The 17505-nt window shown below is 39.7% G+C and overlaps 2 protein-coding genes across 2 annotated transcripts in view; both read right to left on the bottom strand.

Annotated features, from left to right (window-relative positions):
• LOC128355668 (E3 ubiquitin-protein ligase TRIM39-like) overlaps positions 1-7143 on the bottom strand; it is a 15467-nt gene extending 8324 nt beyond the window's left edge. The window contains exons 1-2 of the mRNA XM_053315993.1: positions 6224-7143; positions 5378-5804 (exon numbers count right to left, since the gene is read on the bottom strand). Coding sequence (XP_053171968.1) covers positions 5378-5804; positions 6224-7122 — 1326 coding nt within the window. The 5' untranslated portion in view covers positions 7123-7143. The remainder of the gene's footprint in view (positions 1-5377; positions 5805-6223) is intronic.
• Positions 7144-11717: 4574 nt separating this feature from the next.
• Positions 11718-13097, bottom strand: LOC128355663 (nuclear factor 7, ovary-like). Its single transcript, XM_053315988.1, has one exon. It carries the CDS (start codon positions 13095-13097, stop codon positions 11718-11720), a length of 1380 nt encoding a protein of 459 aa, XP_053171963.1.
• Positions 13098-17505: the final 4408 nt, after the last annotated feature.

Here is a 17505-nt window from a genome sequence, read left to right as displayed (position 1 = left end):
CTATAACTAATTATTTTTAAAAAGTAACGTACCCAACACTGACAACAACACACATTTTAATTTATACTACAGCTGAATATATTAATCAGTTAATCTATTAACAGAATATTAATTAATCACCAACTATTACAGTTCATTTTAAAAGGAAAGAAAAGCTTAAATTCTCTGGTATTTTTAAAATTATTTTCAGTGTAATATTTATTAATTTGTACTATTTTTAAAAAAAATAAATTATAAAATTCTCTACAGCTGAAACTATTAGTCAGTTAATTTGTCAACAGGAAAATAATTACATTCGACTATTGTTCATAAGCAGATGATGACTTGTGACTGTGATGAGAATAAACTGTTCTCAAGTCTCTCTGGCATAAACATGAATGAATAAATAAAACTTTAAGACCGTGTAAAGTGAATTGAGACATTTTCTTCTAAACACATTAAATAGGTCATAAATGTATTTCTAAAAAAGGTGTAAAAAGCATTTCAACCATTTAGATTTGAATTGTGGAGCTAGGATTAGCATAAACCCACCCCTGCTGCTGTAGAGGTAGAAATACATTCAGCGCACACTACTACTACTACAGTCTACAGTTAGCCAGTTAGCTGAGTTAGCACTACTACTGCTACAGTCTACAGTTAGCCAGTTAGCTGAGTTAGCACTACTACTACTACAGTCTACAGTTAGCCAGTTAGCTGAGTTAGCACTACTACTGCTACAGTCTACAGTTAGCCAGTTAGCTGAGTTAGCACTACTACTACTACAGTCTACAGTTAGCCAGTTAGCTGAGTTAGCACTACTACTACTACAGTCTACAGTTAGCCAGTTAGCTGAGTTAGCACTACTACTACTACGGTCTACAGTTAGCCAGTTAGCTGAGTTAGCACTACTACTACTACAGTCTACAGTTAGCCAGTTAGCTGAGTTAGCACTACTACTACTACAGTCTACAGTTAGCCAGTTAGCTGAGTTAGCACTACTACTACTACAGTCTACAGTTAGCCAGTTAGCTGAGTTAGCACTACTACTAGTACAGTCTACAGTTAGCCAGTTAGCTGAGTTAGCACTACTACTACTACAGTCTACAGTTAGCCAGTTAGCTGAGTTAGCACTGCTACTACTACAGTCTACAGTTAGCCACGTTAGCTGAGTTAGCCGCTGAGCTAGCACCCGAGTTAGCCGCCGAACTAACCGCCGAGTTAGCCGCTTAGCTAACAGCCGAGTTAGCCGCCGAGCTAGTAGCCGAGTTAACCACCGAGTTAGCCGCCGAGTTAACAGCAGAAAGCTCTCGGACCTAGCGTCCATGTTTCTGGTAGAGGTGGTGATTTTGATTGACAGGTGACACTTGGTAGGGGGCGGGGCTTCAGCAGACTCTGAGGCCACGCCCACAGCGTTTGGGAGCAGAGAAAGAGGCTGATTTTTACACAACTTTGAAGCCTAATTTCATATATTTGGTGATTTTTTTTTAATCATTCAAATTTGGCAGGGTGGTTAACAACACACTTTTCTGTGGTATGTCAAACTCACAACACATATTTATTCTGACTTTACACTGACTTTAATGACAATAATGCTACAACAACTACTACTATCACCTACTACTACTAGTTTTTTTATTCTTTGTTGAACAGAATATACAAAAAACTCCAGTTCATAAATAAAAGATAAATGAAATAAAGGCAAAAATAAGAAAAAAAAACACTAATAATTAAATAAAAAGCTATAAGTGACATCTTCAATTAAAATATTCTGAGTAGATTTAAAAAAAAATGTTTAATTCAGAGACTCAAAATAATATTTTATTTCAATTATTAATAATTTAAATGATTTATGAGGTAGTTGTTTTATTATATTTTTGCTTTGTTAATATAAAAATTTACCTAACAAAATAAAAATGTTTCCGATGCTACAAATATTAATATTTTTATACATAAAACAGGAAATAATACTTTACTTTAATATTTTCTCAATACAAATCTAATGTTACGTTTTTTTGAAAAATACTGTAAAATAAAAATAACTCTGCAAATCCTTCTAAAATGCAACAATGAGTAAAAAATATAATATTGCTTGTTAAGATTAATGATAATATAACCTCTAAACCTTTTTAAAGAGGGCTCCAGTTGATAATAAATTAACTTTATATAATATTTGACGTCATAACTCACACATATTTAAACACTTTTTCAGTCATCTTCACATCTGATGCAATTATTTTATATATTGTATTTATTAAAAGCTAGTAAAGCTATTTTTATTCTCCATGAATGTTTCTTTTTCTGTTTTGTTCTTTGTGAACATTGCTTCATTCTCCTTTTAATATGAAACATATCTGAGCTGCTTTATGTACAAATAAAATGATTATTATTCTATTTAATTACAGTTACAGTATACTGACCCTGACCTTACTGTAACTACCGCAGCACCATGGACAGCAACACACACACACACACACACACACACACACACACACACACACACACACACACACACACACACACACACACACACAGCTGATGGAGCTTCACTGAGATAATTCAGCAGCTTTCTACTGTAAATATTCTCTGTGTAATGTTTACTGCTGCAGATCAGCTGTTCAATCACACTGAAACAGCTGATCTGCAGCGTTAGCTCCGAGGCTAACTGCTAACAGCTGAGTTTACGACGTTAATAGTAAAAATAAAAACAGGAGGAAGTGAATAAAAGCGACGCTGCGTTAGTTCCGGATCTATCTCACCGTGTCACAGAGCAGTCACAGCAGCTCAGGAGCAGAGAGGAGGAAATTAATCTGACCTGAAGACGGAGAAAGGTTTCAGTCTGAGACGATAGCATGCTAGAGATACTGTTACTTCCGGGCTGTAACCAAGGCGACAGAGAGAGTCTTAAAGGGCCAGCAGCACCTTCATCTGCAGACTGCATCAGTCTGACCTGCAGCTGCTGCATCAGTCTGACCTGCAGCTGCATCAGTCTGACCTGCAGCTGCTGCATCAGTCTGACCTGAAGCTGCATCAGTCTGACCTGAAGCTGCATCAGTCTGACCTGCAGCTGCTGCATCAGTCTGACCTGAAGCTGCTGCATCAGTCTGACCTGAAGCTGCTCCATCAGTCTGACCTGAAGCTGCATCAGTCTGACCTGCAGCTCCATCAGTCTGACCTGAAGCTGCATCAGTCTGACCTGCAGCTGCTGCATCAGTCTGACCTGAAGCTACATCAGTCTGACCTGCAGCTGCATCAGTCTGACCTGCAGCTGCTGCATCAGTCTGACCTGAAGCTACATCAGTCTGACCTGCTGCTGCTGCATCAGTCTGACCTGAAGCTACATCAGTCTGACCTGCAGCTGCTCCATCAGTCTGACCTGCAGCTGCTGCATCAGTCTGACCTGCAGCTACATCAGTCTGACCTGAAGCTGCTCCATCAGTCTGACCTGCAGCTACATCAGTCTGACCTGAAGCTGCTGCATCAGTCTGACCTGAAGCTGCAACAGTCTGACCTGCAGCTGCTGCATCAGTCTGACCTGAAGCTGCTCCATCAGTCTGACCTGCAGCTGCTCCATCAGTCTGACCTGCTGCTGCTCCATCAGTCTGACCTGCTGCTGCATCAGTCTGACCTGAAGCTGCTGCATCAGTCTGACCTGCAGCTGCTGCATCAGTCTGACCTGCAGCTGCTGCATCAGTCTGACCTGAAGCTGCTGCATCAGTCTGACCTGAAGCTGCTGCATCAGTCTGACCTGCAGCTGCATCAGTCTGACCTGCGGTGGAAACAGTATTCAGATTAGGGCTGAATGATATATTGTTATCGTATCTATATCTAGATATGAATATGCCAGACATTAAAATCGCAAAAAGCAGCGATATGGATGATATCAAATGTCTCCACTAATCTATTTTATTTATTTATGCAGGCAAAGACTTAATCTTCACTGTTGTTACATTAACATATTGTTAAAGCATTGTTGCAAAGTAGAGGTTGCAGAAAAATGTTTAGTTTTAATTTCAATGCAGCTTCAGACAGTTATTGTTCTGTTGTGGTTAAGAAACTATTTTGCTCAGTAATTGCACTGTAATGTCCAGAAGGTATTATAATGCTGTTTTGTTTAAGAATCATTCATTTTCACTGTTGCTTCACTATACATTTCAAATACATGTGAAATCAGTCATATCCCAAAAATCCTTCAAAATAATAGGCCTGTTAACCTGTTTAACATTTCTTTTAATGACATTGTGTAATACACTGTACTTTATGTGGTTTAGCTTGTTATTAACATCCAGCTGCTGCAGGTCTCTACATGTATTTATGTGTTATTACAGTAAAGCAGCAGCAGAGGGCAGTCTTTCTCCTGCAGCTGCAGCAGTGGAAACAGTATTCAGAGTTTAATTAAGTAAAAGTATTAATATAAACTATGTAAACATACTTCAAAATAATGTATTACTGGTAAAAGTCCTGCACAGAAAATCCTACTTTGAAAGTGTTTAAGTATTAGCAGCAAAATGTTCTGCAAGTACCTCACTTCCTGTAATATTGTGTTGCTGCAGAAACGTTTTGTCAGAACTTTCTCCAATTCTTGTGATGCAACCGCTCCACTTGTTCTGAAGTGTAATGTACTAACTATTTTTAATATTAATATTCTTCACATATCTACTTTTATTTTGTAAGTTGAAATACATGAGTACAGATTTAGCAGAAAGTTTCAAAGCATTATTTTTATTTGTAATTGTCAGGTACACCAATATTCAACTAAACTAATCAATAACTTATATTTACTAATGTAGCATACAGCTCCAGGACAGTATTCAATAAGATAACATGGAGCCCAGTTATGGAATAGACATTTGCATTTACTGATTCTCTCTTTGCCCAGATACAAAACTAAACTCAAAAATGCTCTGCTGACTTTTCTTCTTTGTTTTGTATTTAATTTATAATTCTTTGGATTTATTATTTTACTGATGAATCGAACACAATCCTCTGAAACAGTAACATGATATAACAAACTATTAATCCAGATGACACTTTAAATATGTACAGAATTATAAACGCTCAAAATTAGATCAATACTCATCATCATCAATCATCATCATCATCATCATCATCAATAATCTTCATCATCATCATCAATAATCATCATCATCATCATCAATAATCTTCATCATCATCATCAATAATCATCATCATCAATAATAATAATAATCATCATCAATAATCATCATTATCAATAGTCATCATCATCATCATCATCAATAGTCTTCATCATAAATAATCATCATCATCATCATCAATAGTCATCATCATCAATAATCATCGTCATCATCATCATCAATAATCATCGATTCACTGTCACAGAGACCTTCAGTGGAGAAATCTTCAGTGGGAGTTTATTCACAGTGTAAATGTATGGAAACAGTGTGTCAGTGAAAGTGTGTGTGAAGGTGTGTATGTGTGTGTTAGTATCAGGATCAGAGAACGACAGATTTCCTCTGTTCCAGTCCAGATTCACTCTGATCCTCTGGAGCTTCTTCTTCACTGGGAGAACAGTGATGGGAGATGATGGTGAATATGCTGAGTATTTATCATTATAGAACCTTATTCTCCATAATCCAGACTGTATGCGTCCCTTCCTCTCAACAGACTCTGATAACACACCCAGTAACCAGTGACCACTGTCTCCAACCTCGACATCCCAGCTGTGAGTCCCTGAGTTAAAGCCCTCAGAGCCCAGGACAGAGTAATAATAATCAAACCTCTCTGGATTATCAGGAAGCTGCTGTTTCTCTCCTTCACATCTCACACTAGTCAGATCTTCAGACAGGATGAGTTTTAGACCATCAATCAATCAATCAATCAATCTTTATTTGTATAGCGCCAAATCACAACAAAGTTATCTCAAGGCACTTTACACATAGAGCAGGTTCTAAACCAAACTCTTCAGGTTTTAACTTTAAAGAGACCCAACATTCCCACATGAGCAACAGTGGCGAGAAAAAACTCCCTTTAACAGGAAGAAACCTCAGAACCAGACTCAGAAGTGGGCGGACATCTGCCTCGACCGGTTGGGGTTGAGAGGAGAGAAAGGAAGGATAGAGGAGAGAAGCACAATGAAAATCAACAATGAAGCTGGATGGTCCGGGACTGGAATCCGTCATCCGGACGTCTACAGGCCCAGATTACCTGTAAGACCAGAAAGCAGAGCCAGAAAGCAGAAACCAGAAAGACAACTCGGGGGAAGAAGTTTAGACCAGCAGTGTTTGGATTCAGAATGACAGGAGTGTAGGAGACCATCTCCTTCATGTTGTTCCAGATGTTGAAGGCCAGGTTGCCCAGGTGTTTGGCCTGGTCTATCAGAGCTCCTGAGGGCAGCTGTGGATCATCCAGCAGGGGGCAGCGCTGGACTCTTTCCACTGCAGCCTTGTAGTTGTTCAGGAATGAGACGTCTTCAGCTCTCAGCTCCTCCTCTGTGGCTCTGACTGTGTGTGAAAGAGCTGCTATCTCTCTGCTCAGAGCCTCCATCTTCTCCTTCATCATCTGACTCTTCTGCTTCTCTTCCTCCCTCAGAGCAGCCATCCTGGCCTCCTCTTCCTCTTCTAGAAACTGGTGAAGCTTCCTAAACTGATCCTTAATCTGCCTCTCTGTGTGTTGGGCCTGGACCTTAATGTGTTCTGCTGTTTGATCAAACTTCACTTTAACTTCTTCACAAACCTTTAACTTCTCCTTTAAGGGTTTCAGAGTTTCCTCAAGTTCCTTCTTGTGTTGTGGTGCAGCTTCATCGATGGGTCTGAATCTGTGGTTGGTGTGTTTTTCTGAATCTCTGCAGACGAGACACACTGGCTGCTGATGGTCCAGACAGAAGAGTTTGAGTTTCTCAGAGTGCAGACTGCAGAGAGCCTCTGAAGCTCCCTGATCTTTGTCCTGTAAGAAGGACTCACACAGGTTCTTTAACACCAGGTTACGAGGTGGTTCAGTCCTTGAAGATCTTCTCTTACAAACTGGACACTCATGTGTTGGTTTCTCTCTCCACCAGCTCTTCAGACAGTCTTTACAGAAGCTGTGGCTACATGACAGAACAACTGGATCTCTAAAGACCTCATGACAGACCGGACAGCAGAGATCCTCCTCTGATCTGGAAGCCATTTAGTCTCTGAGTGAAGCTGAAAACACAGCAGACAGAAAGTACAGTCAGTCATGGCTCCCCTCCCTCCTCTACTAACTTCTAGGGATGCAACGGTACAATGTGCCCACGGTTCGGTTTTTGTATCTTAATATTATTTTAACTCTAACCTCCAGCAGGTTGTTTGCCGTTTCTACTTTCTACAGCGTACTATTACTCACACTAGTAGAGGCAATATGAAATGTAAAAATAAGTAAAAGCACAGATTTAGTCAAATCACAAAATGTCACTCCGGTTGGAAATAAATGTGTTTTAAAGTTATATCACGGTTCTCTGTTTGTTTGTAGCTTGTCTCAGTTTTATTAGCCTGCATTAAAATACCACAGATACATTATCATTTAAAAAGGTATAATTATATTTTTTATGATCATCTGCAGTCATTATTAGCTTAGCTTACTGTCATATTGTTTTATGCAGACTGTGGTTCATACTGAGGTCGGAGGTTTGATGAATATTACTGCAAGTTTTTAGATGATTAGAAACAGCTGATGAAGCAAAGATGGATTTAATGAAGTCAGTGAGTGTAATATATAAAGTCCTATTCACATGTTTCTTTCTTCACAACAGCTTGCCCTTGTTTGGATGTTAACATGTTAGATGAAGAAGCTCTAATACTGAGAGGAGCTTTCTGTGCAGACTGCTGGGTCCCAAAGTTCAGCAGCGTGCAGCTCAGAGCCCTCACCATCCACACATGATCTGTGTTTCACTACGTTTCTTCATAAGAAGCATGTTCTTATATTCTGTTATAGATGCTGGAAATCTGCATAAAGGCTCTGTTTACTGTTCCACCAGATTTGGTAGGCCTTTGAAATCACTGGTGCATGTCTTCAACACCTTCCCTGACCTCTAAGTAATTCATTTACACATACATACACAGAGACAGAGAGGGGGAGAGAGAGAGAGAGAGAGAGAGAGAGAGAGAGATATTTGCACATATGGCTTTTTTTTTTGCACTGTTAAATGTTTGTAATTAGTCTTTCAGGCTTTTCCTCTCAGTTTAATTACGTCAGACTTATTTCTCTTTTAACATTTATGTTTCAGCTCCTCATTAGTTTCCACTGGAAGCTGTTGCTCACTTGGTGAGAAGTGTGCAGCTCGTGTTTTTCGATGTCTGCATCAGTAAATCTGATTGATCGAGTCTATTTAAGAAAGCCATGAACACACACTTAAATGAATGACTTAGACCTGGCTTCACATAGCTTCATATCCTCATCCTGGCCTGGTGAACATGCACCAGATTAAGCCAGAATGAACTGATGACACTTTGTCGAGCCTTGCCTTTTCAGTTATCCTGGATTTCTGAATCCTGCTCTTGTGTAGCAGCCCTCTAGTCCTGAGTATCTCTAAATGCACAACGTGCACGTACAAGGACCAAGAATTGAAAATAAAAGTTTTATGACAGGTGTACCGAAGTATCACGGGTCTCTTTTATGTATTGAACCGAACAGGACGGATTGAATCCCTCCTCTACTAACTTCACTGACATTTACTTTCAGTGTGACTCCAGTTTTTAGTCAAACTCACCTTCAGTGTGTGGAGAGTCAGCAGGTTGAAGCAGCAGAGTTGTAGTTTTCCACTTTTCTCTCCTGTAGCTGTACTCACTCAGAGGAAGTTGTTAGTTTGGTCTGAAGGTGAATCTGATGCTCTGTTTTTCAGTCTGTGTGTCTCTTTAGAGACCAACAATAAACTGTTTCCTGGTTTGTCTCAGGTGAGTCAGGTGAGGGGCGGAGCTTTGTCAGATCTCTTCTGATAAATGTTGTAGCTTCATAGTAACACAGGGGGTGTTTCAGTCCAAAGTTCAACAATACACCAACCATCAACTTTAAAGACTAAAGATTAACAGATTTGATGTGATTTTATGTCTAAAGTACAGAACATCATGACCTGCATGAAGCTCAGAAAATAAACTCTCATTGGGCCGAATGCAAGAACATGTCTGTATTTTTTTTCTTAAATCCGTCATACCTTTTGTGTGAGGCTGAATTTATGATAACACTTTATATAACACTTGTATCACCATGAAACAGTCATAAATGACCTTCGTAAACATAATGAATCCCACCTGTTCTTAATGAACGAGCGTTCCTGAGAAGAGTAAATTAACATGAATGACGCCCTCAAAATACCATATAAGGTCATCTGTCCAGCAGGTTGAAGAGAAGCTCCATTCATGAAAATGGCACCAAAGATTTAGATGAATAACTTTATGAGCTCTCAGACTGAGGTCCTGCTCTCAGAAACAGATCAACAGAAACACAGATTATTATTTAGTTAGTGGAATTAAAGATCCTGAAAAAAGCCAAAGAAAGAGGAAAAATGACCCATGCTGAAAACGCTGTCTCAGCTGTTGTGAAGACGTCACAGAGGTTAAAAAAAATTAATTATTTAACATGAATTAGATGCCAAAAACGTCTCACTAGTGGTTTCATCAGTCAGGGAGCCAAATCATAACCTCAATCACCAATATTTCAATTAAATGAATAAAGTAATTAATAAATAGTCAGTTTGCTTTGTGGAAAAGTAACTGTGGACAAGTCACTTTGTAGTTTCAGCCTCTAATATTTATATTGTAAGCTTGCATTATATCATAGTTTCAATGGTCAATTTAAATGACTGATATATCTGCCTACATTGTTAAATAGCTACTACTTTAATACTAAAGTAGCCTAATACTTCTACAAACAGAGTAATGTCATCATGATTATGGATTCAGTGAAATTTATATATTACAACTCAAAATGTCTTGAAAATAGCCGAATGAATGGGACATGATCCATTAGTCAGGGTGTGAACCACCGACTTTATGAAAGAAATGGACGTAAAATACGTGACGTCACCCATTGGTTTGTGGACTGCTGCTCGGAAGCCAATAGTTTCGGATCTAGGCCAGGTGCATGCTGGGAAAAATAAAAAAACGGCTTCTACTTATATGGGCTCTGAGGCGGGACCATGGGCGGAGCTGGGAGGTTGCTATGGTTACGAGGGCTGGATCTCGAGGACATTGGTCAATCAACCTGTCAATCAGGACGTAGCCACGCCCTAATGCATACCCTGCTTTATCGTCAAATATAAAATCAGGGAGGCCAAAATGTCCCAAATGAACATCATACTGCATTGAAGAAGGCTTTAAACTAGCGATTGAGACCATAAACACATTTTGAAAACGTTTACTGAGGTTAGAAATCAAGTGAGAAGTTGGTGAATTCTCCATTGACTTGTATAGAGACGGTCGCCCCCTGGTGGCCTTTTGATAGAATGCAGCTCTAAGTTACTTCCGCGTTGGCCTCATTTCAGAGGACCAGAACTCCCCGCCTGGTTTGAACTAGAGTGTTTTTTGTATCTGGCCCATTGTGTAGATCTATGTTGCATATTTATATTGTGTATTTGGACTGAATATTGGATATGATATACTTTTTATAGTGTCAGTTATTCAGGATATTTGTATATTTTATTATTTTATTGTGTGTGTGTGTGTGTGTGTGTGTGTGTGTGTGTGTGTGTGTGTGTGTGTGTGTGTGCTTGTGTGTATTAATTGAGATGTTTATGACCACATGATTTTTCTCTGGTAGATAATAAAGTTTACTTTGATCTTAATGTAGTAAACTTAACTTTTCAACAGAGTGTAGTCCAGTTTAGACCTGTTAACCTGTTTAACATTTCTTTTAATGACATTGTGTAATACACTGTACTTTATGTGGTTTAGCTTGTTATTAACATCCAGCTGCTGCAGGTCTCTACATGTATTTATGTGTTATTACAGTAAAGCAGCAGCAGAGGGCAGTCTTTCTCCTGCAGCTGCAGCAGTAGAAACAGTATTCAGAGTTTAATTAAGTAAAAGTATTAATATAAACTATGTAAAAATGCTTCAAATTAATGTATTACTGGTAAAAGTCCTGCACAGAAAATCCTACTTTGAAAGTGTTTAAGTATTAGCAGCAAAATGTTCTGCAAGTACCTCACTTCCTGTAATATTGTGTTGCTGCAGAAACGTTTTGTCAGAACTTTCTCCAATTCTTGTGATGCAACCGCTCCACTTGTTCTGAAGTGTAATGTACTAACTATTTTTAATATTAATATTCTTCAAATATCTACTTTTATTTTGTAAGTTGAAATACATGAGTACAGATTTAGCAGAAAGTTTCAAAGCATTATTTTTATTTGTAATTGTCAGGTACACCAATATTCAACTAAACTAATCAATAACTCATATTTACTAATGTAGCATACAGCTCCAGGACAGGATTCAATAAGAGAGTTAGTATCAGGATCAGAGAACGACAGATTTCCGACAGATTCAGTGATGTTTTTGTGTCCATCTGGTTTAGTCAAATTTAAAGATGTTAAATGTGAAAATAAACATATGAATAATTATTTGGTGCTAATGTGAATTAAACCAACAAAAATATTAAATGTACATTTTAACAAACCTGACGCTGCTTTTAAAACTATAAGATATCATCACCAATCATCATCATCATTATCACCAATAGTGATCATCATCATCATCAAAAGTCATCATCATCATCATCATCATCATGATCGATAATCATCATCATCATCATCTCACTCTCACAGAGACCTTCAGTGGAGAAATCTTCAGTTTATCCCAAGTTCTAATGAATGGAAACAGTGTGTCAGTGAAAGTGTGTGTGAAGGTGTGTATGTGTGTGTTAGTATCAGGATCAGAGAACGACAGATTTCCTCTGTTCCAGTCCAGATTCACTCTGATCCTCTGGAGCTTCTTCTTCACTGGGAGAACAGTGGAGGGAGATGGTGGTGACAATGCTGTGTATTTATCATTATAGAAACATATTCTCCATGATCCAGACTGTATGCGTCCCTTCCTCTCAACAGACTCTGATAACACACCCACTGACCAGTGACCACTGTCTCCAACCTCGACATCCCAGCTGTGAGTCCCTGAGTTAAAGCCCTCAGAGCCCAGGACAGAGAAGTAGGAGTCAAACCTCTCTGGATTATCAGGAAGCTGCTGTTTCTCTCCTCCTCGTCTCACACTGGTCAGATCTTCAGACAGGATGAGTCTTGGATCAGCAGTGTTTGGATCCAGAATGACAGGAGTGTAGGAGACCATCTCCTTCATGTTGTACCAGATGTTGAAGGCCAGGTTGCCCAGGTGTTTGGCCTGGTCTATCAGAGCTCCTGAGGGCAGCTGTGGATCATCCAGCAGGGGGCAGCGCTGGACTCTTTCCACTGCAGCCTTGTAGTTGTTCAGGAATGAGACGTCTTCAGCTCTCAGCTCCTCCTCTGTGGCTCTGACTGTGTGTGAAAGAGCTGCTATCTCTCTGCTCAGAGCCTCCATCTTCTCCTTCATCATCTGACTCTTCTGCTCCTCTTCCTCCCTCAGAGCAGCCATCCTGGCCTCCTCTTCCTCTTCTAGAAACTGGTGAAGCTTCTTAAACTGCTCCTTAATCTGCCTCTCTGTGTGTTGGGCCTGGACCTTAATGTGTTCTGCTGTTTGATCAAACTTCACTTTAACTTCTTCACAAACCTTTAACTTCTCCTTTAAGAGATTCAGAGTTTCCTCAAGTTCCTTCTTGTGTTGTCGTGCAGCTTCATCGATGGGTCTGAATCTGTGGTTGGTGTGTTTTTCTGAATCTCTGCAGACGAGACACACTGGCTGCTGATGGTCCAGACAGAAGAGTTTGAGTTTCTCAGAGTGCAGACTGCAGAGAGCCTCTGAATCTCTCTGATCTCTGTCCTGTAAGAAGGACTCACACAGGTTCTTTAACGCCAGGTTAAGAGGTGGATCCATTGAAGATCTTTTCTTACAATCTGGACACTCATGTGTTGGTTTCTGTCTCCACCAGCTCTTCAGACAGTCTTTACAGAAGCTGTGGCTACATGACAGAAGAACAGGATCTCTAAAGACCTCATGACAGACCGGACAGCAGAGATCCTCCTCTGATCTGGAAGCCATTTAGTCTCTGAGTGAAGCTGAAAACACAGCAGACAGAAAGTACAGTCAGTCATGGCTCCCCTCCCTCCTCTACTAACTTCTAGGGATGCAACGGTACAATGTGCCCACGGTTCGGTTTTCATCACAGTTTTTGGGCCACGGTAATGATACGGTTTCGGTATCTTAATCTAAATAATTCTATTTTGAATTAGCTGGGTACTATTACTCACACTACTAGAGCCAATATTAAATGTAAAAATATGTAAAAGCACAGATTTAGTCAAACCACAAAATGTAAAAAGGTGAGAGAAAAAGCCCGAAATACTAATTACAAACATTTAACCGTGCAAGATTTTACAGCCATATGTGCAAATCTCTCTCTCTCTCTCTCTCTCTCTCTCTCTCTCTCTCTGTGTGTGTGTGTGTAAACCTAACCTCTTAATATCTGAAGGATATACTATATAAACTTCCAAACAGATTATTTTCTCATTATTAACACAATTTCTGTTTTATGTTCTATGATGCTGAAAAGGATTGACATGATTATTTTCTCAGCTTACATGTTAATGAAATGCTTAGAGACATTAAATATGTGGCACAACATATGATAAACTGCTTATTTTTAAATCCCATTTTAAATGTAGTTTATAAATACATTTTAGTTGAGTTGAGAAGGCTATATATTATGTTATATCTGTGACACAATTAGACATCAAAGGACCAGCATTATAAGAGGAAGGAAGCAATGTGAAAGTTTTCTCAGTTACTGTGTTCTCTCGAAAAACACCAAACTGTTTTTACATAACATGTAAACTTTTCAAACTATGAGCAGTCAAACGAGGAGTGGAAATCACTTTTTCTTCAAAGTTAGAGAGGAAGCGTCAGTAAGGCTGCGTTCACACTGCAAGCCAAAATCAGATTTTTAGCTAATCTAGATTGGAACCAGATTCTCTTATGAAGTCTGAACAGTCATAAATCACATGAGATCTGATTGAAACCACCTTTGGGAGGAAGTTTGGACAGATGTGTCTGAGTCAGCTCCAAACACTCAGATCAGATTTGACTGTCTGTAACGTCTCTCTACGTCTCTACGCTACGTCACTCTATGAGACACCAGACCCGCTTATTACAGTTGTTGTTGCTAACTGATATCACTGGAGGACTTATTCCAGTTGTTGTTGCTAGGTGACATCACTGGAGGGCTTATTACAGTTGTTGTTGCTAGGTGATATCACTGGAGGACTTATTCCAGTTGTTGTTGCTAGGTGATATCACTGGAGGACTTATTCCAGCTGTTGTTGCTAGGTGATATCACTGGAGGACTTATTCCAGTTGTTGTTGCTAGATGATATCACTGGAGGACTTATTCCAGCTGTTGTTGCTAGGTGATATCACTGGAGGACTTATTCCAATTGTTGTTGCTATATATTCTTAATCTTTGGGGAGATGGCTGCGTTCAAGAGAAGCTCGAGGGTTTGTTGTTGCTGTCGCAATTCTATGACATCACACAATACACGGTAGATGACGCCTCCGCTCCGATGACGTCGCCACGGCAACCTGTCAGATTGGTCATTAAGGTGGCCTAGTCTGAACAGAGCCAAATCCGATTTGGACACTTGCTAAAAACAGTGTGGACAGTCAGGACTAAAAATTTTGAGAAGGAATCAGATTAGAATCAGATTTACCTGCAGTCTGAACGCAGCCTTAGCTTGTGTGCGAGAAGCAGTAAAAAATAACCTTCATTTTTATTTTTAACTCGAGCTCACGGCCAAACCGTAAAAAGGAGACAAATAATTTTTGGTCAAAATGTAGACATAGGTGTTGGGATTCATAAAATATGACGCTGACAGGCGGGGTCTGCACAAAATTTAAACGGGGGGGCCGAGACCGGCAGCAATACCTGTCTCGCTCCCCATTGACCCTAATGTAATCGTCTTCTTTTTCCAAAAGTATCTCACTCTGTGTTCACACTGAGCTTACTCGCTCATTTTAAGGAATATCTGAATAAAATAAACACTGTCAGAATCTGCCGGCTTCTGTGTCTCTCACGGTGTTTTCAGTTTTTGGACAGGAGTTATGGTTTTCTCACTGTTTGGGAGACCTGTTTGAGACCTTGTCAGAAGCCAAATTCTGGGGGCATTTTGAGAATTTCCAAGCAGATTCTCACACATCGCCGTAGCAACCATAGGGCCTTAGCTGCCCTTAGCAACCGTTGGGCCTTAGCTGCCCCTAGCAACCGTAGCTGGGCAGAAACTGAACTACTTTTTTGTGATTGGCTGATTCTTCCTGTCTGTCTTACCAGTTAACCGAGCTCTCTCTCTCTGAGTTAGTGCATGTTGCTACTGCCTTGTGCTCTGTGTGCTACTCTCTGCTTACATCTACTGTTACACTTGATACTGACTAGTAAGGTGTACTTAATACTGCCAAAGTTACTTGGTTAGTGTTCTCAAAGTCAGAATATGATCAGGGTGACTTTAACACTGGAAATTAATCATGTACTCATTCCGGCAGCAGCCCCATGGCACACATTTTACTGCAATCATTTTCATCATTTTGAGTCTGCCCATATTTTGCGTGGATTGCACTGATAAATTAATAAGTGACTCTTCTTGGCTTTTTACTCATGAAGCTCTTATTGCACTTACAGCAACGTAACGAGTTTACTTGTTGTGTCAACTCTCCACCTGTTTGTCTCTCTGCTGCGCTGCACACACAAGGAGGACTGTGCAGGCCTGCAGTCTCTTCTCCCTGATGCTTCCCATTTCTCCATCAGCTCCCTGTTTACATTGCTATCTAACATCTGTGTATACTGCAGGAGGGATGTTCACGTTACACAATATATTTAACACATTAAAACAGCCCATTATTACACCCTTAAAGTAAGCTAAGCTAATAATGTCTGCAGATGATCATAAAAAATATAATTATACCTTTTTAAATGATAATGTATCTGTGGTATTTTAATGCAGGCTACAAACAAACAGAGAACCATGATATAACTTTAAAACACATTTATTTCTGATTGGAGTGACAGCTGACTGAATAAAAAAAACACCAGGATTAACTAAACCTGGCTGTTAGTCTGGTCTGGAGCAGGCTAGCCGCACAGAATAAATCTCCATGGTAACAGAATAAATCTCCAGGGTAACTTTTGCCCCTCTGCTTTCATGCAACCGAGTCGTGGCTAAATTCAGCCAGGATAACCGGAAAATACCAGTTTAATCTGCTATCTAGGTTTTGTGCAACAGCTGTCAGAGCCATTAGAGAGAATTTCCCAGAATTTCCCAGAAGCTTATCAGTGCACTGCATGAAAATGTAGGAGAAGAGAGGGGAAAGTTAAGGTCTGATGGAAACAACCTGAGACCATGAGGAGTCAACACGGAACAGAACCAGAATCTAAATGTGTGGGAACATTTTAGATTCAGATTTGAGTACGATGACAAGGGCAAAAGCATGTCAACAAACAGCACAGTGGTTGGGGGGGGGGGGCTAAATATAGCTAAACGCAATTACAAAAACTTGAGTGAGTACGACGTGAACGTACAGGGACCAAGAACTGAAAATTAAAGTTTTATGACAGATGTACCGAACTAACATGGGTCACTTTTATGTATTGAATCCCTCCTCTACTAACTTCACTGACATCTACTTTCAGTGTGACTCCAGTTTTTAGTCAAACTCACCTTCAGTGTGTGGAGAGTCAGCAGGTTGAAGCAGCAGAGTTCTAGTTTTCCACTTTTCTCTCCTGTAGCTGTACTCACTCAGAGGAAGTTGTTAGTTTGGTCTGAAGGTGAATCTGATGCTCTGTTTTTCAGTCTGTGTGTCTCTTTAGAGACCAACAAGCTTTGTCAGATCTCTTCTGATAAATGTTGGAGCTTCTCAGTAACACGGTGTGTTTCAGTCCAAAGTTCACAAACTACACCAACCATCAGCTGTACAGATTAATGATTAACATGTTTTAGGTGATTTTATGTCTAAAGTACATAACATCATGACCTGCATGAAGCTCAGAAAAAAAACTCTCATCAGATTCACCAAACACTTATATCACCATGAAACAGTCATACGATGAATCCCACCTGTTCTAAATGAACGAGTGTTCCTGAGAAGAGTAAATTAACATGAATGACTCTCAAAGTACCATATAAGGTCATCTGTCCAGCAGGTTGTAGAGAAGCTCCATTCATGAAAATGGCACCAAAGAAATAGATGAAGAACTTTTTGAGCTCTCAGACTGAGGTCCTGCTCTCAGAAACAGATCAACAGAAACACAGATTATTATTTAGTTAGTGGAATTAAAGATCCTGAAAAAAGCCAAAGAAAGAGGAAAAATGACCCATGCTGAAAACGCTGTCTCAGCTGTTGTGAAGACGTCACAGAGGTTAAAAAAAATTAATTATTTAACATGAATTAGATGCCAAAAAACGTC

This window comes from Scomber japonicus, chromosome 3 (genome assembly GCF_027409825.1).
Source record: "Scomber japonicus isolate fScoJap1 chromosome 3, fScoJap1.pri, whole genome shotgun sequence".
In the NCBI taxonomy this organism is placed as follows: Eukaryota; Metazoa; Chordata; class Actinopteri; order Scombriformes; family Scombridae; genus Scomber; species Scomber japonicus.
Note: the sequence above shows the minus strand (reverse complement) of the source record. Positions and strands in the feature narration are given on the sequence as shown.